At 60.1% G+C, this 20,172-nt stretch overlaps 8 protein-coding genes across 8 annotated transcripts; 6 read left to right on the plus strand and 2 right to left on the minus strand.

Moving 5' to 3' along the window:
• Window positions 1-1,186: 1,186 nt before the first annotated feature.
• COLE_05267 (uncharacterized protein) lies at window positions 1,187-2,684 on the plus strand (the record flags this gene model as incomplete). The annotated part of the gene is made up of 8 exons (XM_018424105.2): window positions 1,187-1,386; window positions 1,464-1,537; window positions 1,594-1,716; window positions 1,775-1,809; window positions 1,894-2,041; window positions 2,099-2,152; window positions 2,265-2,360; window positions 2,419-2,684. The coding sequence occupies 8 exons, from the start codon at window positions 1,187-1,189 to the stop codon at window positions 2,682-2,684; spliced, it is 996 nt and encodes a 331-aa protein (XP_018276420.1).
• A 1,463-nt stretch (window positions 2,685-4,147) lies between these two features.
• On the plus strand, window positions 4,148-5,663 carry COLE_05268 (uncharacterized protein; the record flags this gene model as incomplete). The annotated part of the gene is made up of 5 exons (XM_018421523.2): window positions 4,148-4,158; window positions 4,189-4,702; window positions 4,737-5,009; window positions 5,041-5,251; window positions 5,287-5,663. 5 exons carry the CDS (start codon window positions 4,148-4,150, stop codon window positions 5,661-5,663), a joined length of 1,386 nt encoding a protein of 461 aa, XP_018276421.2.
• A 493-nt stretch (window positions 5,664-6,156) lies between these two features.
• On the plus strand, window positions 6,157-8,741 carry COLE_05269 (uncharacterized protein; the record flags this gene model as incomplete). The annotated part of the gene is made up of 7 exons (XM_018425545.1): window positions 6,157-6,579; window positions 6,611-6,863; window positions 6,902-7,178; window positions 7,211-7,360; window positions 7,396-7,623; window positions 7,663-8,575; window positions 8,616-8,741. 7 exons carry the CDS (start codon window positions 6,157-6,159, stop codon window positions 8,739-8,741), a joined length of 2,370 nt encoding a protein of 789 aa, XP_018276422.1.
• Window positions 8,742-9,368: 627 nt separating this feature from the next.
• On the plus strand, window positions 9,369-12,509 carry COLE_05270 (uncharacterized protein; the record flags this gene model as incomplete). The annotated part of the gene is made up of 7 exons (XM_018424106.2): window positions 9,369-9,432; window positions 9,465-9,547; window positions 9,582-9,722; window positions 9,758-10,088; window positions 10,123-11,240; window positions 11,277-12,329; window positions 12,363-12,509. The coding sequence occupies 7 exons, from the start codon at window positions 9,369-9,371 to the stop codon at window positions 12,507-12,509; spliced, it is 2,937 nt and encodes a 978-aa protein (XP_018276423.2).
• Window positions 12,510-12,876: 367 nt separating this feature from the next.
• On the minus strand, window positions 12,877-13,357 carry COLE_05271 (uncharacterized protein; the record flags this gene model as incomplete). The annotated part of the gene is made up of 3 exons (XM_018420962.2): window positions 12,877-12,968; window positions 13,001-13,183; window positions 13,225-13,357. 3 exons carry the CDS (start codon window positions 13,355-13,357, stop codon window positions 12,877-12,879), a joined length of 408 nt encoding a protein of 135 aa, XP_018276424.1.
• Window positions 13,358-13,516: 159 nt separating this feature from the next.
• Window positions 13,517-16,089, plus strand: COLE_05272 (uncharacterized protein; the record flags this gene model as incomplete). Its single annotated transcript, XM_018426918.2, has 3 exons — window positions 13,517-13,693; window positions 13,924-14,325; window positions 14,377-16,089. The coding sequence occupies 3 exons, from the start codon at window positions 13,517-13,519 to the stop codon at window positions 16,087-16,089; spliced, it is 2,292 nt and encodes a 763-aa protein (XP_018276425.1).
• A 162-nt stretch (window positions 16,090-16,251) lies between these two features.
• COLE_05273 (uncharacterized protein) lies at window positions 16,252-17,588 on the minus strand (the record flags this gene model as incomplete). Its single annotated transcript, XM_018426218.2, has 3 exons — window positions 16,252-16,413; window positions 16,449-17,405; window positions 17,541-17,588. The coding sequence occupies 3 exons, from the start codon at window positions 17,586-17,588 to the stop codon at window positions 16,252-16,254; spliced, it is 1,167 nt and encodes a 388-aa protein (XP_018276426.1).
• A 1,433-nt stretch (window positions 17,589-19,021) lies between these two features.
• On the plus strand, window positions 19,022-19,462 carry COLE_05274 (uncharacterized protein; the record flags this gene model as incomplete). The annotated part of the gene is made up of 2 exons (XM_018419705.2): window positions 19,022-19,329; window positions 19,363-19,462. The coding sequence occupies 2 exons, from the start codon at window positions 19,022-19,024 to the stop codon at window positions 19,460-19,462; spliced, it is 408 nt and encodes a 135-aa protein (XP_018276427.1).
• Between the last annotated feature and the right edge of the window lie 710 nt (window positions 19,463-20,172).

The following is a 20,172-nucleotide window of genomic DNA, read 5'->3' on the forward strand; positions in this document are numbered from 1 at the left end:
AGCTGAGGATCTAGGGGGGGGGGGGGGAGGGAGGCGCGAGATCGAGAGGATTATGCAGAGGTGCACAGAACTTGCGGTTGGCCTTGGCAAGAGTTGTCGGGCCGGATGGACGATGGAACACGATACGCGACGGCGCGGATCCGTATAGCGCGGATGATGAGAGACGATCCGGCGATCAGTCAAAGGAGAAAGAGAAGGAGAAGACCAAACCAAACACGCCCATCGTGGTTGTTTCATCGAGACTGAAATAGGGGGAAACGGGAGGGAGTAAGCTTCTTTCGGGGAAAGGAGGAGCGCTCGAGGTTTGACGGAGCGCCGGAGAAAGCCCGGGGCCCTGAGGCTTGAGAGCTGAGACGCCGAAAGGAGGCGCCGAGGCGCGGGGCGTCTAAACTCGGCACGCGACTTGCCTTGGACGTGTTGCATCCGTCCAGGGCCCCAGATAGGGACATGCCGGCTCAGGGAGCCGTTCCCGGTCGTTCCTGCCAGGGCAGCAGGGCTTGTTGATTGTGTGGTCGTGATCCGCAACGCCCACCGCTGCGTGCCCCTGTGCCTTTGCCTCCTCCTGTTGGTACCGTTACCGTCTACCCTCCCGACGACATGCATCTCTCGGCCGTGTACCTGTACACCAAGGTTGTCTGGCGTTGCTGGGCCGTCGCTGGGTGTCAAATACCAAACCTTGCAAACAGAGGGAGAGTTGGCCAGAGGAATGCCTCACGTGCCTGTGTATCGGCTCTGTCGTTCCCCCCTGTCCTGGTCTAGAGCCAAGACCCCTAATCATATTCCATCCCACAGTCCTTCCTTGCGTTCGGCTCCCCCCCCCCCCCCCCCTTCTCCCCCCTCCTTTGGTGCATGACTCTTCTTGCTCCTCATCGTTGCTGTCTTGCTTGTTGCTCTCTTCTTGCTCTTGTCGTCGTTCTCTTCCTCTTCTCCTCCTCCCCTCATCATCTGGTTGAGACGCGTCGCTCGGCTCAAACCTCATTCTCTTCATCTTCAGTCCCTCTCTACTTATTAACTACTCTGTACTCTGTACTCCGACCTCCTCCTCCTCCTCTTCTCTTGGTTTCTCTCCTCTCCTGTTCAGTTCATCTGTTCACTTTACTTTCATCCCACCCTTCGACCCGAGCTCATAACGCACGCAACTCAACTCAACCCAACTCCTCCTCCTCCTCCTCCCTCCCGCCGCACCATGTTCGCCCTCGGTGCCCTCTTCACCGCGGCCCTCGCGTCCTTCGCACTCGCCAAGCCAAACCCCGCATCGGCCCCCGTCTCCCCTCGCGTCCTCGTCTTCACAAAGACCGAAGGATTCCGTCACGACTCGATCCCAGTCGCCATCGACCAGCTCCGCAAGTATGGCCCCGAGTACAACCTCATGTTTGACTTCTCCGAGTACGTAGCAATCCACCACGCGTACCCGTCACGCGCGTCACTCATACCTCCCCCACCCACCACTCACTTACACATAGAGATGCTGCCATCTTCTCTGATGCCAACATGACCGCCTACGATGGCGTCCTCTTCGTCTCCACCTCTGAAACCAGTACGTCACACATTGTTTCTTTCTGTCTAAGAGTTTCCGCTGGATCTAACACGCAGTCCTCAACCCCGATCAGCAGGGTGTCTTCACCAAGTGGCTTCAGTCGGGCGGTGTCTACTCTGGTGTCCACCTTGCTTGTGGCACTCAGCAGAACATGACCGCCTACAAGGCCGCCGTTGGTGGTAAGTTCCTTCTCCCCCTTGTACCCACGTGAAAAGGTCCCGACGCTCACACGCTCAGCCCTCTTCGAGTACCACCCCGAGCAGCAGAATGCCGTGAGTATTGCCGGCGCCGGAACTCTCAAGCCCACTCGGCAAGCCAAGACATGCCGCATGTGCCTGTTGCTGACTTGCTTACAGACCTTTTCGCCCCTCACCAAGGACCACCCTGCCACTGCCGACATGCCTGACCAGTGGACTTACTCGGAGGAGGTCTACTTCTTCCAGTCCGACCCCCGCGAGATGGGCGCAACTGTCCTCGTCACCGTTGACAAGACCAAGCTCTACAGTGAGTTGCGATCACCCGACGCCGCACCAGGAACGCGACTCCCCGCTAACAAGACAGACCCTACCGAGAACCCTGATGAGCCTCCCAAGTCTGGTACCCCCCACCCCATTGGTAAGCTTCCGCTGCGAGTCGCCTAGCTCTCATGCACGCGGCGCACTACACTGCGAGTGCGCCGCTCCCCTCGATCGCCACATGACTCGGGCCCGCAGCTGCTGACGCTCAGCTTGGTACATCGAGAAGCCCCAGTACAACTACACTGTTGAAGGCGCTCCTAAGCACGGCCGCTCATTCTACACTTCGCTGGGCCACTCCAATGAGAGTAAGTCATTCATCGGCCGAGGTCGACGTCACCGCCAGAAATAACACTGACTCTCCAGCCTGGATGACTGACACCTTCATGTTCCACCTCCTCGGCGGAGTGACTTGGGCGCTCGACGGTGCCTCGACCCGCGCCTATCAGGTCGGTATCATCGGCAACAACACGACCCCCCCTCCCCCTCCCCCTCCCACGCCCAAGGAGGACAACTCCACCGACACTGGCGCCGGCTACATCAAGAGCGCTGCCTCGCCCTCCTACATGGCTGGTGGCCTCGTCGCCGGGACGCTTGCGCTCGCGACTGCCCTTCTCCTGTACGACACGTGACGTGGAAAACGCACACCGGACATTTTCGCGGGTCGTACCGGTGCGCTTCACTCCCTGCTGCATTGCGCTGGTACGCTCCGTTTCGAGCCTTATATATTTATATCCCGCGGGTACGCTCTGCGTTGCCCGCCGATAACTGTATGAATAGGGGGTAATGATGAAATGATAAGATAAGACACAGGGTGGTTTCGGGCAATCACAACTGCGGGAAAGCGTTGGGCTGCCAAGTCTTGGCAAGAGGGTGAGCAGGGGCCCGCCGGTTGGCGTGTGCGCTGTTTCGGACCAAGCCAAGCCCGATGCACGTTTGGCACGCAAGCATGCCGTCTACGCATGCACGGAGTAGCACGGGCAATGGACGGTAACTCACGTCGAGGTCGGATGATGAGCTAGGGTGAACAGGGCAATGAATGGCTTCCACAAGTGGCACCACTAATGTGATTCCTTTTCGGCGCCACACTTCTTTTCCTCCGCAATCCTTCGGGCTCCAGTTCCAGAATATCAACAGGGCAAGGCATCCCGCTGTCCCTAGCGATCAGCGCCCAGAAGCGGAAGGCTTCCATACATCGTGGGATGGGTCGAAGTTGCGGCGAATCGGTCCGATGCGGCATAGGTGCCAACGTGCGCCGCACAAATCAGCAGCCTCGGACATCGCTGACACGAGCCCTCTTCTCTCTTGGTCCTCGGAGGTGATCCTCTGAGCTCTAGTGCTCTGAGTCACGATGCTGTCCGTAGGTCGAGTGGCCCGCTGTACCTCGCGAGATCGCGAACTGCGAGCGCGAGCGGCTTCGGCGGATGATTGTCGCCGTTAGCGTCCTTGTGTTGCGGGCAAACAAAACGACAACTGCATGATTCGAACATGCGCTCCCGAAGGAAATTGATATCCCTAGCACGCTAGGACATTCGAGTCAATCGCGTTAACCACTCCGCCAAGTTGCCCATGGGAGTTGGCACAGGCGGGTGCCACTACGTCGCCCGCGATGGGCGTGAATACGGCCCGAGAACGCGGAGGTTGTGCACAAGTGGGGAGCGGCGAGAGTCGACGCCGGTGACATGTCAGGGTCGGCCAACAGGTGTAGTGGCGAGGTGGGGCACTCGGAGGTAGAGTGCACGGCGCGACATATCGTGCCGCACACTCATCTTTGCGACCGGCGGCTGCCCCGCTTCTGACTTTCAACGCGTGAACGTCGAGGCGAGTGTCACTCAGCACCCACGGCTAATTGATATGCCTGATCGGTTAATTACTTATCGCGGTTGACTTTGCCCATCCGACATTTGTGACCGATATATCCTGCTGTGCTCTACTCACTTCCACTCACTCTCTCATTGAAATGACGCCCGAGCGCCAGCCGCTCCTCGACCGCTCGGAGCGCGATGTGCCCACTCACGAACCCGCGCTCGAGCGCAACTTCTCCTTCCTCGCCGCCCTCGGCCTCGCCTTCACCCTCCTGAACACATGGACGGCGATGGCCGCTGCGTGCGTCTCTCCTCTCCCCCGCTAACCCAGTCTACCCGTGGGCCTGCAATCCGGCGGCCCCGTAGTCATGCTGTACGGCCTGATCCTCTCGGTAGTCGGGCAGACGTTTGTGGCCGTCTCCCTCGCCGAGATCTGCCACGTCCTCCCCATGTCCGGCGGACAGTACGACTGGACCTACCTTCTCGCGCCAGAGAAATGGAGACGACCCCTAAGCTGGGTTGTGGGATGGCTTGCGTGCGCCGGCTGGGTCACGCTCTTCGCGGCCGCCGCAGCCCTCACCGAGAACCTCTTCATGGGCGTCCTCGTCCTCTGGTCGGACACGCTGCCCGCGCGATGGCACGAGTTCGCGCTCATCATCTCGTTCGTCATGGCCAGCTTCGTGCTGAATGCGTTCGCGGTGCGCGCCCTCCCCGCCCTCGACTGGTTCTCGGGCGTGTGGAGCGTCGCGGGCATGACGCTCATCATGGTCGTCCTCCTCTTCTGCTCGCGCGGAGAGTACCAGCCTCCCAAGACGGTGTTTACGACGTTCACTAACAACACTGGCGTGCGTTCATCCTACTGGTGCTAGCTCACATCAGTGGCCTAACGCCCTCGCATTCCTCCTCGGCATGTTGCAAAGCACGCTTACCACGTCCTCTTTCGACGCGGTGACTCACCTCGTAGAGGAAATGCCGCAGCCGGCGCGCAACGCTCCCATGATCATGGTTCTCGCGCCCATTACAGGCGGCATTACCGCGTGGCCATTCATGCTCGTCCTCCTCTTCTGCCTCAAGAGCTGGGACGGCGTGTTGGCCTCAGCAATCGGTCCGGTGCTCGAGATCTACCGCCAGTCGACTGAGAGCCGCGTCGGAGTGCGTCCCCGTCCAACCTCGCTGACCCCAGGCCACGGCTCTCATGCTCATTAACGTCGTCGCCATGTTCTTCTGCACGCAGAGCGTGCTCACCATCTCGTCCCGCATGGTCATGTCCTTCGCGCGCGACCGCGGCTTGGCCCAGGCATCACGCTTCATCTCCCCCATCAGTGCCCGCCTTAACGTGCCCTTCAACAGCCTTGTCTTTGTCACCGCCTGGGTGATCATGTTCGCCTTGATCTGTAAGCCCCCCGCCAATTACGCCACGCTCATACAGACCTCGGCTCTACCGTCGCCCTCAACGCCATCATGAGCTCGGCCATCTTCTTCCTGCAGCTCTCGTACGCCGTGCCCCTCCTCCTCCTCCTGTTCCGCCGCGACGCGCTCGCCGCCCACCGCCCAGAACGGGGGTGGAGCCTCGGCCGCTGGCGCCGCCCTATCAACGTTCTCGCGCTCCTCTTCCTTGCTGTCACCAGCACCGTCTTCCTCTTCCCGCCGTTCCGGCCAGTCACGGCCGAGAACATGAACTATGCTGTCGTCGTGTTCATTATCGTGCTCGTTATGTGCGGCGTCGCGTGGATCGTCGATGGCCGCGAGCACTTCCAGGGCCCGACCGAGGTCGAGGAGCGCCTTAAGGCTGCTCAGGCGGCTTAGCAAAGTGTATCGCTAGTTTCGATATGTACGGTTCCGTCGCGTGGACCGTGGAACTTGAGATTCACACAAGCGAGTCCTGATTCACAGGCCACCACCGCCCCTTTAGGACTCTTGAGCTCTAACCCCTATCCATCGGGCAGAGATCCAAGCCTATGCATCGGGCAGAGATATGAGAAGCTATCGGCCCCTCAGTCGCAAAGAGCCAGGCTGATAGCTAGAGAGCTCGCGCCTGACTATATAATCTTGGAGAAAACGGGCGGTCGGTTATTTCAGTCGTTGTAACAGCTATGGTGGCCGCCGATCACCGCCGGATAAATCAGGTGGGTCGGCGCAACTAAACCACGTGACCGGCCTCACCCCCACGTCATGCGTGACCTCCACCTCCCCTCGCCAGAAACGATCGGCCTCACGACCAGCGGGCCAGCGGGTGACGAGCGGGAACGTCTTCTCGTCAACTTGCTCGTCCACCCTTCTCACGTCCAAACAACACTCCATGCCCCAGGTGAACGGCTCGCCGGCCGCTAGAACAGGCATACCCACACCCAAGGCTTCTCGGATACGGCCCCCAACCGTGGGTACCCCGTCTGCATTGCGCGCCGCCGTCCCGCCATCGCTAGACACTCCGGGGACACCTTCTCGCGTTCCACACGCTGGCGCGCGACCGAGTCTTACGCGTCCACCGCCCGCGGCCTCCCCCGGGACTCCTGCAAAGGACAAGCCGCCCAGTCGTTCCAGCACCCCGGTGCGCACTGCATCGCCTGCGAGACCCGCGCCAACGCTGAAGAAGTCCTTGCCCCAGCTTCGCCCTGAACTCGCACAACCGTCTTCCGCCCCGCCGCTTCCCTCCCCCGCGGTCGAGCCACCACCGAAGCCTCCTCGCGATGCGCGTAGAGCCGAACCGCCGCAACCTCCCGAGGTTAGTCACTCAGTCTTCGCCCTGACACCAGTCTGCCCCCAAGTCACAGGAGTCCGAGGCGGATGTGCTCAAGGCGCGTCTCCAGTCCCTCGAAACACAGTACCGCGTCCTCCAGTTGGAGCATGCGCGGTGCGCTCCACGCGTCGCGCGGGCTCCCAACCTTCCCGCTGGTGTCAGTGCCGACAAGGTGCTTGACTTGCTATATGATCGCGCGACGCTCGGCGCCATCGTGCACGCCATGCCCAAGGTGCAGCGTATGAGCTTGCTCGGCGTCATGGCTGATGGTGAGCTATCTCCAACTTGGAAAGCAACTGACGAGCAGCCTGTCGGCCTGGCGACATACAGGAGCAGATTGACCTGCTCGAGCGGATGAAGGAGGCTCGCTCCGGCGTCCTTGGGCGCATGGACGACGAGTTGGTGATCCGCACAGTCCAGTTTCTGCCTAGACATGATATCCTCAACCTCCGCCTGGTGGGAAAACGATACGATCGGCTGGCCACGCTCCCGGATGTATGGCGACCCCTGTGTAAAGAACTGGAGGCGACATGGGACGGCACCATTGATCTCAGCAACTACGGCCTTGCAGAGGACGGCGACTGGTAAGCTGGATATGGGAGAAGGCTGACACAAGGCTTGGGCTGTACAAGCGTCTGTGGCAGCGCGAGAAGCAGTGGACCAACGGACAAGTGCAGAGCCTCGTTGTGCTCAACGGGCACCGCAACTATGTCACGTCGTTGCATCTCGCAGGCGAAACGCTCATCAGTGGCTCTTACGACGACACGTGAGCTGAGACTCCGTTCTTTTGGCTGACATCAGCATCCGCATCTGGCACTTGCCTTACGCTGTCACGTCTGCCAAAGCCGTGCCACCACCGCAGATCATCCCCGCCAAGTCGGTCTCGAGTCTCGACTACTACGCGCCTGAGCAGGTGCTTGTAACAGGATCGCACGATGTGGGGCGAGCAACATTGTGGCGGCAGGTCGACGGCGAGTGGAAGGCAGACCGCCTTCTGTCTGGCCATCTTCACGGCACGCGCGCGGTCGCGTGAGTTGCGGAGATTGGCGAGCTTGCTGACTCGCATAGCATCAACGCACAATGGATGATCTCGGTGGGGTCGGACAAGGCGATCGTTGTCTGGGACTGGCGCACCGGCAACAAGGTCGTGCGGTTCGGCCAGCAAACCAACGTCTGCATCGGGATGAACTTGCTCGACAACTTCATCATCACCGCCACTGTCGACGGTGTGATACGCAGCTTTTCAATCCAGAAGCGCGAGATGCTGGGCTCGTTTAAGCTGTCCGATCTGGCGGCCAGGCAGCCAGAGTACGCGTCTAAGCTCAAGGATGTTGGCGTCGGCGCCCTCGGCATGCTGACATGGTTCGAGGCGGAGGGCCGCTTCATGGCGTGCGCAACGAAGGATATCGTCATCCGCCTCGCGTGGGACTGGGCCACGCCCGAAGAACAGCAGGAGATGGAGAATGGAGTGCCATCTTCGATGAGCCCTGGCAAAGATGCGGCTGCCACTCCAGCGCGCCCCCGGCTCAGCACGGGCGTTGCATCTTCTCCCGGCCCACAGTCGCCAGCCACGCCTCGCCGTGCCGCCGCAAGTCCGGTGCACAAAACGCCGCACACCGGCTCCAAGCTGATTGACACGTTGACGAACGTAAACGATGATGTGGCCGCCACGAGCGGAACTGCGTCAAAGTACGCATTCATGCGTCCACCACGCATCGTCGAAATCCTCGACATAGCTGGCACGGAGCGCGGCGCGTTCGAGGCGGGCCGTGTGCGTATAATAACCAGCCGCCGACTCTCGGCCAAGGCAGGTGCGGAGCGGCGTGTAATAGTTGGCACGGAGCGGCTGGGCGAGAATGGTGAGCCCACCATGAAGCTCGTGTCCCTTGGCGGAAAGTGGGATACTCAGGGCCGCGAGGCAGGCCTGCACACTGCCGCCAAGAACCCAATGAGTCTGGCTTTGGACCACGACAAGCTGGTTGTAAGTCGAGCTGTGAGATTGGATGGGAAGCTGACCTCAGTATGGATGTACCGACGGATCCATCGTCGTCGCGGGCTTTGTAGGGGCGAACGGCGTCGTGAAACCAGCGGCGAGCTCTACTCCGAGCGCACCCGCTCCACGGAAGAGTCTGAGGAAGTCTCCTTAGAGACGTAACGTAGATAGGGGCCACCATAATGCTACATGTATCTCTATCATGATCTTCACATTCGTGCGCTGGTGATTAGCAATAACACACACCTACCGAGAGTGGGGGAGGGCGAATATTAGGTTCCGCGCGGAGTTCCAACTGAGACCCGTGAGTCATCGTCATGACGCTGGCAGTGACTGATCCTTGCCACCACCAGCTCACCACCTGTTTCGTCAACATTCCAACGTCTTCATCTCCTCTCTCTCTCCCACGCACTCGTCGCAGTCGCAGACAGCTCTTCGACACCTATCCGTTCTGTCTCTCCGAGGCCTGTTAGCACTCCCAATCCATTTCAACCCTCCTTCACTTCAATCCGCATCCTTCCCTGCCCAAAATGGCGTCCGCGATGGAAGTTGACCCCGTCGCTGGCAACGACCAGAGTACGTCCAACCCCGTTCCTCACGAGTATGACTAACGTGCAGTTGACGGTACGCACCCCGCTCGCATTACACCACTAACATTATAAGAGGGTCTCTATTCTCGCCAGCTGTAAGTGCATCACCTTCCGCGGTCAACACTGACGCATAGCTACGTCCTCGGCCATGAGGGTGAGCGCGCGATGCTCTTAATCAGCTAACGTCAGCGATGAAGAAGATGGCCAACTCTAACGTCCTAATTGTCGGAATGAAGGGCCTTGGTGTCGAGATTGGTGCGTGCCGCCAAGACAGCACTGACGCGCAGCCAAGAATGTCGCCCTGGCCGGCGTCAAGAGTGTGACCATCTACGACCCGGCGCCGGTTGAGATCGCCGACCTCGGCACTCAGGTTTGTGAAGCGCATGGGCGCGCACTGACGCCAGTTCTTCTTGCGTGAGGAGGACGTCGGCAAGCCGCGTCACGAAGTAACGGCGCCGCGTCTCGCCGAGCTCAACTCGTATGTGCCCGTAAAGGTGCTGGAGGGGAGCGGCGAGATCACCCCCGACATGGTTGCGCCCTATCAGGTGAACTGCACTGATTGGGCTCGAGCTGACGGCAGGCAGTCGTTCTCACCAACACGACGCTCGCGAAGCAGATTGAGATTGACGAGTTCACGCGCACCAAGGGCATCTTCTTCATTGCTGCTGATGTGCGCGGCCTCTTCGGGTCGGTGTTCAACGACTTCGGCGATGACTTTACTTGCGTCGACCTGACCGGCGAGAACCCATTGAGCGGCATGGTTGTTCACATCGAGGATGGGCCGGATGCGCTTGTCACTTGCCTGGATGAGACGCGCCACGGCCTGGAGGACGGTGACTATGTCACCTTCGCCGAGGTCAAGGGCATGGAGGCACTGAACGGTTGCGAGCCCCGGAAGATCACCGTCAAGGGTGAGCTGTAAACGTATGCGCAAGCTGACATCAGGCCCCTACACCTTCAGCATCGGCGACACTACCGGCCTCGGAGAGTACAAGTCGGGCGGCCTCTTCACGCAGGTGAAGATGCCCAAGGTCCTGCACTTCAAGTCTCTCAAGGACACCCTCACCCAGCCCGAGTACTTCATCACTGACTTTGCCAAGTGGGACCGCCCCGCGACACTGCACGTCGGTTTCCAGGCGCTGTCGCAGTACTTCGAGAAGAACGGCCGCCTTCCCCGTGCTCACAGCTCGGAGGATGCTGCCGCTCTTATTGCCATCGCGAAGGAGATTCACTCGTCCACCGCTACCGAGGGCGAGCTTGACGAGAAGATTCTCGAACAGCTCGCGTTCCAGGCCACTGGTGATCTCTCACCCATGGTTGCTGTCATCGGTGGTTTCGTCGCGCAGGAGGTGTTGAAGGCTGTTTCGGCCAAGTTCCACCCCATGCAGCAGAACATGTACTTCGACTCTCTGGAGTCGCTCCCCACTGAGCTCCCCACCGAGGCCGACTGCCAGCCCACCGGCTCTCGCTACGATGGCCAGATCGCTGTGTTCGGCAAGAAGTTCCACGACAAGATTGCCGCCAACCGCCAGTTCCTAGTCGGATCGGGAGCCATTGGCTGTGAGATGTTGAAGAACTGGTCGATGATGGGTCTTGGCTCTGGCCCCGAGGGTTCGATCGTTGTCACCGACCTTGACACCATCGAGAAGTCCAACCTTAACCGCCAATTCCTTTTCCGCGCCAAGGACGTTGGCCAGTTCAAGGCCGCGTCCGCAGCGGCCGCCGTCACTGACATGAACCCTGCCCTCAAGGGCAAGATCACCACCTACCAGGAGCGTGTGGGCCCCGAAACCGAGCAGACGTTCGGTGACGAGTTCTTCAGCAAGCTCGACTGTGTGACCAATGCGCTCGATAACGTGATGGCGCGCCAGTACATGGACCGCCGCTGCGTGTTCTACCAGAAGCCGCTCCTCGAGTCGGGCACGCTCGGGACGAAGGCCAACACCCAGGTCGTCATCCCGTTCATGACCGAGTCGTACTCGTCCTCGCAGGACCCTCCTGAGAAGTCGATTCCCTCGTGCACGGTCAAGAACTTCCCCAACGCCATTGAGCACACCATTCAGGTAAGTTTATCAACCAGTTATCCAGTTGACATCTAGTGGGCCCGTGAGGCTTTCGACGCCCTGTTCGTCAACCCTCCCCAGACCGTTAACCTCTACCTCTCGCAGCCCAACTTTGTCGAGACTACGCTCAAGAGCTCTGGCCAGCACCACGAGCAGCTCAAGCAGATTGAGCGCTACCTTGTCAACCGCCCGACCACGTTTGCCGAGTGCGTTCAGTGGGCTCGTCTGCAGTTTCAGAACGACTATGTCAACGAGATCAGTCAGCTCCTGTACAACCTTCCCAAGGACCAGGTCAACTCGAACGGCACCCCCTTCTGGTCGGGCCCCAAGCGTGCCCCGGACCCGCTTGCGTTCGACATTGACGACGAGCTTGACTTCGCCTACCTTGTGGCAGCGGCCAACCTTCATGCCTACAACTATGGTCTCAAGGGAGAGCGTGACCCTGCTGTCTTCCGCAAGGCGCTGGAGGGCTTTGAGGTGCCCAAGTTTGTGCCGAAGAGCGGCGTCAAGATTCAGGTTAACGAGAACGAGCCTGTGAACGAGACGCCCGATGACTCGGACGACATTGAGTCGATTGTCAAGACTCTCCCCTCTCCCTCTTCGCTTGCTGGCTTCCGCCTGGCGCCCTGTGACTTTGAGAAGGACGACGACTCGAACCACCACATCGACTTCATCACGGCGGCCTCCAACCTTCGCGCGCGTAACTACAGCATCACCGAGGCGGATCGCCACAAGACCAAGCTGATTGCGGGCAAGATCATCCCCGCTATCGCGACCACCACCGCCCTCGCCGTGGGCCTGGTGTGCCTCGAGCTGTACAAGATCATTGACGGCAAGGACGACATCGAGCAGTACAAGAACGGCTTCGTCAACCTGGCGCTGCCATTCTTCGGCTTCTCGGAGCCCATCGCTGCCGCCAAGCAGAAGTACAATGACACTGAGTGGACTCTGTGGGACCGCTTCGAGATTGAGGGCAACCCGACGTTGCAGGAGATCATCGACTGGTTCCAGGAGAAGCACGGCCTCGAGCTGCAGATGGTGTCGCAGGGCGTGTCCATGCTGTGGTCAGCGTTCACTCCCGCTAAGAAGGTCGGTCCAATTAGAGGCATTGCTGACAGACAGGCGGCTGAACGTCTTCCCAAGAAGATCTCAGACCTCGTCGAGGAGGTCAGCAAGAAGCCGTTGCCGTCGTGGCAGAAGAGTTTGCTGGTAGAGGTTATGGCTGATGACTCGAGTGGCGAGGACGTTGAAGTGCCATACGTAAGTTGACATCACATGCTGCAGCTGACGACAGCTTCTCATCAGGCTTCCTTGAGTCTTGGAGATCGCCCACATTCCAGTAGAGTAGGACGTAGAAGCGATGTAGTTGGTGCAAGAAGCCACGTGAGAGAGAATGTCGGTAATCGAATCCAGTACGACGGCCAGAGGTGATATGCTCGTGATAAAGGGCAGAGGCAACGCGATAAGCATGAGGAGAGAGTTGGTAGAGCGCAATAGCTTGATGCTGGTCACTTGGGACACCTGCCGGGGAGCAGCATGCTCCGACCTCGGCGAAACATCTGATTCTGCTCGTGAGGGTGTCCTCTCTCACGCCGGGCCGCGCCATACCAACGCTCAGTCTCTACTTGATACATATCTATGCTCCGTTCTGCGCCTCCGCCGCCGCCGCCGCGGCTAGGTCTGGCCCCGCTTCTGCGTTCTCGCGCAGCCATTCTTCGCTTTCCCACACAGAATGTCAGCTCGCCCCTGCATAAACTCACATGCACGGCCATGCTTGCCGCTGCTGTCGCCACCGTACTTGTTTGGGTTCGCAATGGAGCACTTGAGGAACTTGCCTTGCCCCGCGTACCCGGGCAGCTCGTTCAGGTCGAAGTTGTCGATGGCCTCCTGCGCGTCCGCCGCCTCTGCAAAGGTAATGAAGGCGTATCCGCGGTGTTTTGTTGCTAATGTGAGTCATCAGATCTTAGAGGAAGGAAGGACTCACAGTCGTGCTGCTCATGCGGCATGCTGATCTCGAGGATGTCGCCGAACGTGACAAACGTAGCCAGCAGCTGGTCTTCATTAACAGCTGCTGGCAATCCCGCGACGTACACCGTCGAGCGCTTTGGTGCGGACATGGTTTATGGTGAACGAAATGTATCAACGGACCGGTCCTGAATCATGTTGTGAAGCGCTAAGAGGGGGTGAGCAGGTGCACAGTCACGTGACACCCATCATCGAGCGGTCATGCTCCACTGCATCTCACTCTCGATCTCACAATCACTCCCCCCGAGCTCATGCTCGTTCCTATTGCTTTCGTTGTTGTCGTTACCGTTATGTTTGCGCTGAGGCGGAGAGAAACTCCAGAAGATACGCCAGAAGGGGGTCCATGTCTTATTCTCGAGCTACCCAGCGAGATTCTCGAGCGCGTCCTCGCCAACCTCGACCTGGACGGCCTGGTGGCCGCATCGCAGGTAAGTCGTGGCTCACAGTGTCCCGAATCCGTTTCATATCCGTCATCCTCCCCGTGCGACTGGTCTCTCAAGCTTCCCACTGTCAGCTCCCAAGATCCATCCAGCTCACCCCTACCGATACCTCGGCGGTCCCGTTCTCCGCATCGCCACCCCGGCTGGCTTTGAACCCGCCATCTCTCATTCCAATCCCTCGCCAGTCCCGGCTCCTTCCTTGCACTTTCTGACCTCAGACATGTTGCGCCTTGCGAGAAGTTGCCAAAGCACCCCGCCTAGCGTACCGCGCAGCCCTCGCTGCCCGAGGCTACCTCGACGTACCAAACAGGCCTGCCCCGCCACCGTGGCCGCTGGAGGGCGCGAGCATCGAGACATCGCCTTACTCGGATGCGAGGCGCGCGACGATCCCTTCGGTCGAGTTAGCCGCGTGGGAGGAGGATGCGCCCCCACGAAGAGATGTCAGCGCCCTCTCCGCAGCAGAGAAGCTTCGACTCCTCGCCGAGCGCGAGCAGAGATTCGACAAGCTCATGCCCGCCGAAGTGCGCGAGTTTTCTGTTTCTGGCCCCGCAGGCGTCTACGAGCTTCAGGACGGCATTTTCCTGCTTTGCCAAGAGAGATCCATATCACACAGTGTCAGAGTGGGTCGACGGATGTCACACATCGGTGGCTGACACAACCGCTGACTCCAGCCCACGAAGATCCGTCTCATCCCGCTTGCCTCCTCCGTCGACCCCGATATTGGCTCCCCCATCATCCCGTGCAAGGAAGTCGACGTGGGCTTCCCCATCGCCGACTTGACCATGGACCCTTCGCAGGACCTTATCGTGGTGAGCGAGCACTCACCGCCGAGAGCGAGTGGCCACGCACCGATCCACCGCTTCCACCTCTTATCCCTGAGCACGGGCGAACCGCATCCACTCGCCAAGTTTCCCACCCTAGACGCACCGCCGTGGGTCCACGGGGAAATGAGCCACGTCAGCCAGCAGCTTCTCCAAGTCATGGACAGCACCCTCGTTGTCCTAATCGCTGTGCAGGACGAGCTGACGGCCGTGCGCGCGGCGTACGAGGAGGAGCTGTTTGCCTGGAACTGGAAGACCGGCGTTGTCCTGGGCCGCAGATCCCTCGGCGAGACGCTTGCGCGCACCAGCATGGCCCTCCTTACGCCGACGACCGTCGCTCTCACAATGCCAGCGGTCATTGGGCCTACGCTTCGAGAGATGTTCGGCGGCGTCCCAGGCTTCATGGACAACCAGAATCCTGTCTTCATTCACCCCCCTAGCATTGACATCTTCTCCTTCGCGCATGACCCCTCAAAACCAGCACCGACCAGCACCGCACCCTTGGAGCGATCTGAGTCGGACTCGACCTCGCCGCGCTTTGTGCTCGTCGTGCGTCTTCTCCTCCCGCCTATGCGCGCCGGATCGATGGTGTCGCAGATGCATATGCGGCCAGACCCAGCGTTCCCACCTGTGCCAAGTCAACAGGCAACGTTGGGTGTCAGGCCTTTTACACAAGATCCGCGCCGAGGCGTCATCGTCATTGAGTTGGCAATGGATGACGACCACCTCGTGATGCCAATGCGCATGCGGTCTGAGTGCTACGAGATGTTCATCCTTCGCGAGACGTTGATACAAATGGCGGAGGAAGGGGAAGAACGGCTGCACGACATTTGGCATCGGAATGCGGTAAAGCGCGCGGAGCGCCGCAACGCGTCTTCACCCGCTTCAAGTTCGGGCTCGAGCACCCCAGGCGATCCGGACATGATCCGATCCAGAAGTAGGTCGCCGCCGAGGTCCCGGAACGGCTCGCCGGCATCGCCAGCAAGCGCCAGCGGTCACGCGGACGACAGGCAACGAACTTACTCGGCCAAGCCACGGCGGAAGCACCACGCTGATTCACCTACACGCACATTCGAATGGGACGAGTGGGGTGAGCACTCGACGCGTGTCATGCCTCCGCCACAGCTCATGCGGCGGCTCTGGGTTTGCTCGTGCTCTGGCTACCGGTACGCGAGCCTGGTGCGGCGGCCCGCGAGCAGCCATGGCTTTTCGACCGAGCTGTGTGTGCACGACTTCAATCCGCACTGGTGGGCCGGCAAACGCATGAAGCCGTCAACTGGGGTGCAATTTGTGGGCGCACCAGAGACGCACCCGGCGAAGGACGCTGCCGGCAATCAAGCGTTACCAAGCGTAGGGGGTTCTCCTGCGCCTACGGTAATCAAGAGCGATGCTTGGGAAGTCGACATTGTCACTCGCCTTCCCTACCGCACCGTGTTGCGACGGCTGGACCATAACCCAATGGGAGTCATGATCGACGACCAACGTATCATGCTCGTCAATCATCAAGTGCAAGAACATAACTGGCTCGGCATGGTACAGCACATCCAGACATGGTGCATGTAGCATAGGTGTGAGACGTACGACCCTGTCGAAGGTGCGATTCCCATGCAGGGATCTCACTTGTCTGAAATCATGAGCTGGGACGAGTATCATGCTGCATATTATCATGCCACATACAACCGCTACGGAACAACACTTCCTGGTCACAGATACCAGGTTCACATCCTACTCACAAGCACACCCCTCCAGGCGCGCGGCCAGGCGAGCGTTGTCCTCTTGTGCAGCGGCTAGCGCAACCTCGTGCTCGCCTAGCAAGTCTTCGAGCGCGGCGCACTTCTCCCGCAGCTCCTCGACTAGTGCACGCTGCTCGTCGAGGTCGGCACGCATCTGCTGTTAGCAACTCTTGTATTACTCTGACCCACCTGCTCTTGTAGGACCTTCTTCTTCCACCGGAACTTCTTTTGCGCCTGCGCGTTCTGCTCTTTGCGGCGCTGGGCGTCACGGCGCACGTACGTCCGCTTCTTAGGCTTGCCGTCGATTATTGGGGAGGTGCTAGCGCTCGGCCCCTCCTCTTCGTCCTCGACCTCGCGGAGCTCGCTGTCGTCTCTCTCGCGCTTGACCGCTAGGCGCGCTGATGCACGCGTGCGCGGAGCCGGTGCACGGCGCTTCGCCACCGGCGTCCACTCGTCTTCGTCATCGCTCGAGTCACTGTCACTCGAGTGATCGTCGCCGCTCTGCAGAGCTGGGTCGACACGCTGTGGCTGTGGCGTCGCGTTGCCCGAGGTGGGTCTCGACTGGGCAGCGGAGGCAGACGCCGATGCGGAAGCAGGGGTGGAGGCGGGGGTGGAGGTGGGGGCGGAATGCGTGCCCCGCCCTGGGGCGTATCTTGCCGAAGGGTGGATGGGCAGAGGAATGTGGCGCTCCCCACTGTGAGTCGTGTAGGCGGGAGAGGGGAGGCCGGCGGTATGCCCAGCGGAATGCCCAGACGCGGACGGGTGCGCGTAATGGCGAGAGTTTGGGTGCGAGGGAGGGCGTAGGTGTCCAACATCGGAGCCCATATGCGCGGCCATGCTCCCACCTGCGCCTACACCAGAGGCCATGGACTGTGTGCGCTGGTAGGGGTGCGGACCGGGGTGGGAGCGGTGAGCGTTTTTGGTGCGCGGGTGGCTGCCGTGCGACTGGGTAGCGACGAGAGGGGGCGGGCGAGGGTATTGATACCACTCGCCCCGCTCGCTCCAGTAGTGCGTGGACTGGCTTTGGTGCGGGTGCTGGACGTGTGGTAGGTGCTGACCTTGGCTTTGGCTTGGGTGATGGCCGCGGATCGGGTCGGGGCGGTCTGCTGCCGGGGGCAGCTGCAGGTACGGCGACGAGCTTCTCATCTGGTCGTCAGCCAGTTTGGGGCAGTGCCTGGGCGCGGGCGTCACCTGGTGGCTCTGTGCGTCCTTCCAGTCCATACGTGAGGCCGGGGCCGGAGAGAGACGGCGCGGGGCGCGCCGAAGCGCTGGTGCACGCACTTCACCGGTAAGGTGGGCGATGGGCGGAAGTGTGTTACTCTCGAACATTTTGCGCGGGGCAGTGTAGCCCAACGCAACATCGGCCAGGAGGCCTATAGGCCCGACATTGGCGAGCTTGGGATGCACCGACGGGAGAGAGGGGTTGGAGGGGCTTGCGCGCTGCGCGCGAGTGGCGACGTTGTTTGCCACCATGGGTGACCGGTCGCACGGACGAGTTTGGGCAGGCCTTGTTGTCAGGACGTAAGCAGTTTGGCCGCTGTTCCGCATACCTCGTGACCCTAAAATCGTGACTTGTGGGACTGGTGGGGCTCGCGGAGACGAGGAGACGAGAGGATGAGGAGTGTTAGATGGCAATAAGATGAGTGAAGAGAGGATGTGGAGAGTAGAAAAGGACGAGAGCAGAAGGCGGTGGTCGGTCGGTGGCTCGGTGGAATGGCGAGCCGCGAGCAGAACGAGCGTGTGTATCACGAGGCCAGCAGTTTCCCCGCAGAAGCAAAGCACGTCCAGCAAGCCCTCACGTGGAAAATCAGTCTTTTCGGCGGGACAGGCTTGGGTTGACTATCGGGCTCGCCTGTGTGGTGTGTATGCGATGTGCTGGTCTGAGTTGAGACGAAGATCGAAGGAAGATCGAAGAGAAAGCAGCTGCTCGAGATCTTTTCGCCTCTAGTCCGCCACGCCAGTGTGCCAGCGGACGCCAGGCCGCCCAGCTTACAGGGCCGCATCGACGCAGTTGGTGATCGTGCACCTGCGCTTTCCGGGAGTGGTCGTGTCCTGCACGTCTAGCAAGTCCTGCATATCTTGCCTCCTGACGGGACATGCAGGACACGATCCGGTAGCCCCTACCCTGCGGCGGGGCGAGCGGCTGACACCCGAGCCTTGTTCGCGACCACCCCGTCCGCCCACACCACCATTTGCTTCTGCGCCACCTTGTACGGCCACATTCCTCCGCATAACCCGGGCTGAGGTCAGCAGCGCGAAGCTGAGGTGGGAATGGTAGGTAGCGAGATAGGTGAGTAGGTCCGCCCGCGCCAAGGACATAGGCTTCGTGCTCTCTTGCTCTCTCTAGGTTCGGGTTAGTCGTGTCGCCGCGTCACCGTCGTGCCGCCGCCCCTGTCGCACCGCAGCGCACGGCGGAGCGCGATCGAGCGCGCCTCTTGCGCTTCGCGTCACTTTCTGCCCCTGGCTCTCGCTGGCTCTTTTGATGTGGAAGGGGACGAGTCGAGGAGAAATATTACGCCCGTGCTCAGATCCTTGAGAAACAGGGCTCGTGCTGTTCGGTCGCGTCGTCAGCCAGCGAAACTCTCACCGCCACTGCAGATATCTCGCAATTCAGACGGTCTGTGCCACAAAGCCAAATAGGCACATTGAGGCCACGTGGACGGGGATCACCTCCGTACAACCGGCGTCGCCTATTTCCGCTCCCCGTCCTTGTCCTTAACTGATAAGCTCCTCCGTGATGCCCATCAACCCCATAAAGATACATGCAGCAACTGTGTACGAATAAACCCGCTCCTCTTCTCGCTGTGCAAAGCTATTCACCCCCTAACGGTCTCCCCCTCTTCAACTCCTCCTCTAGCCCCTCCTCTCCAACGCAGACCAGTCTCATCACATCGCACGCCGCTTGCTTTACCCGGCACAGAGAACGCACGGCTGCGTCCCCATCTTCGCATCATCCAATTCCTCCGACCGCCACTTCTCACACCCTACGTAAAGATTGCGCTAGTTCTATGCGGTGCGCGTGGGCCGCACACCAGGGCTCTACAAAGACTCGAAGTCTGCTCAAGAGCAGGTACGGCTTGGAGCCGTGCACGCACTGACCTAGATCATCAGCGCGCCCAGCGCTTAGCTCAGGCGTTCAAGTGCGAAGCAGAAGCAAACGGCCGTGCAGCCGAACAGAGTTGCTGATCAGCCGTCTTACTTAAGCGCATCGGCTGCAGCTCCAAGCGATGCCAAGGCTTTGTGCATGGTTCGGAGGACTCTGGGACAGTTGAGACGCCTGTTTCGCCGGGTACGGGAGAGCCGCGCTCGCCACCGTACTGCGCGGATGTGTTCTGTCGCCGGTGCCCACCTCTACACCTCGGCCTCGGAGAACACCTCATAGTCAGAGGAGACGCCTTATCTCACAAATACCCGTCGATGGGTTCACCACTGCAAGGCACCATCTCAATGGAATATGAGAAGGAGTCTAACCTTGACCCCTGACCTTACTGTCGCGTGACAGCAGACGCGCTGCAGAGGTGGCGGCAGCATGTTATTAACCGGCGGGGGGACACATGTCAGTTGTAGTGTCTTCTCGACGGTTATCCGAATGCCCTAGCCGAGCCAGAGCTCTTCGCGTGATGCCGCCGTCACAGCCAGTACGCGAGCACCGGCCGGCCACGGCATGAAGAGCGCCATTGTTACCCATGCTGAGATGCGGCGGTAAGCGTGTAAGTGGAGTGGATAGCCAGGATTGAGATCAGTGAGCGGTTCTTGGAAATGAGGTTGTTACCTCAGCGTAGCAAATGAGGCAAGGACGGGCGAAATTCGACTTGTACATGTGTCGGAACCCATTTTAATGGTGTGGGCAGGCGACTGGAGAGGCATAACTGAGATACGCGGCGCGTTGTTCAAACATTCGATCCGTCTGACA

This window comes from Cutaneotrichosporon oleaginosum (assembly GCF_008065305.1).
Source record: "Cutaneotrichosporon oleaginosum strain ATCC 20508 chromosome Unknown ATCC20508_contig04, whole genome shotgun sequence".
In the NCBI taxonomy this organism is placed as follows: domain Eukaryota; kingdom Fungi; phylum Basidiomycota; class Tremellomycetes; order Trichosporonales; family Trichosporonaceae; genus Cutaneotrichosporon; species Cutaneotrichosporon oleaginosum.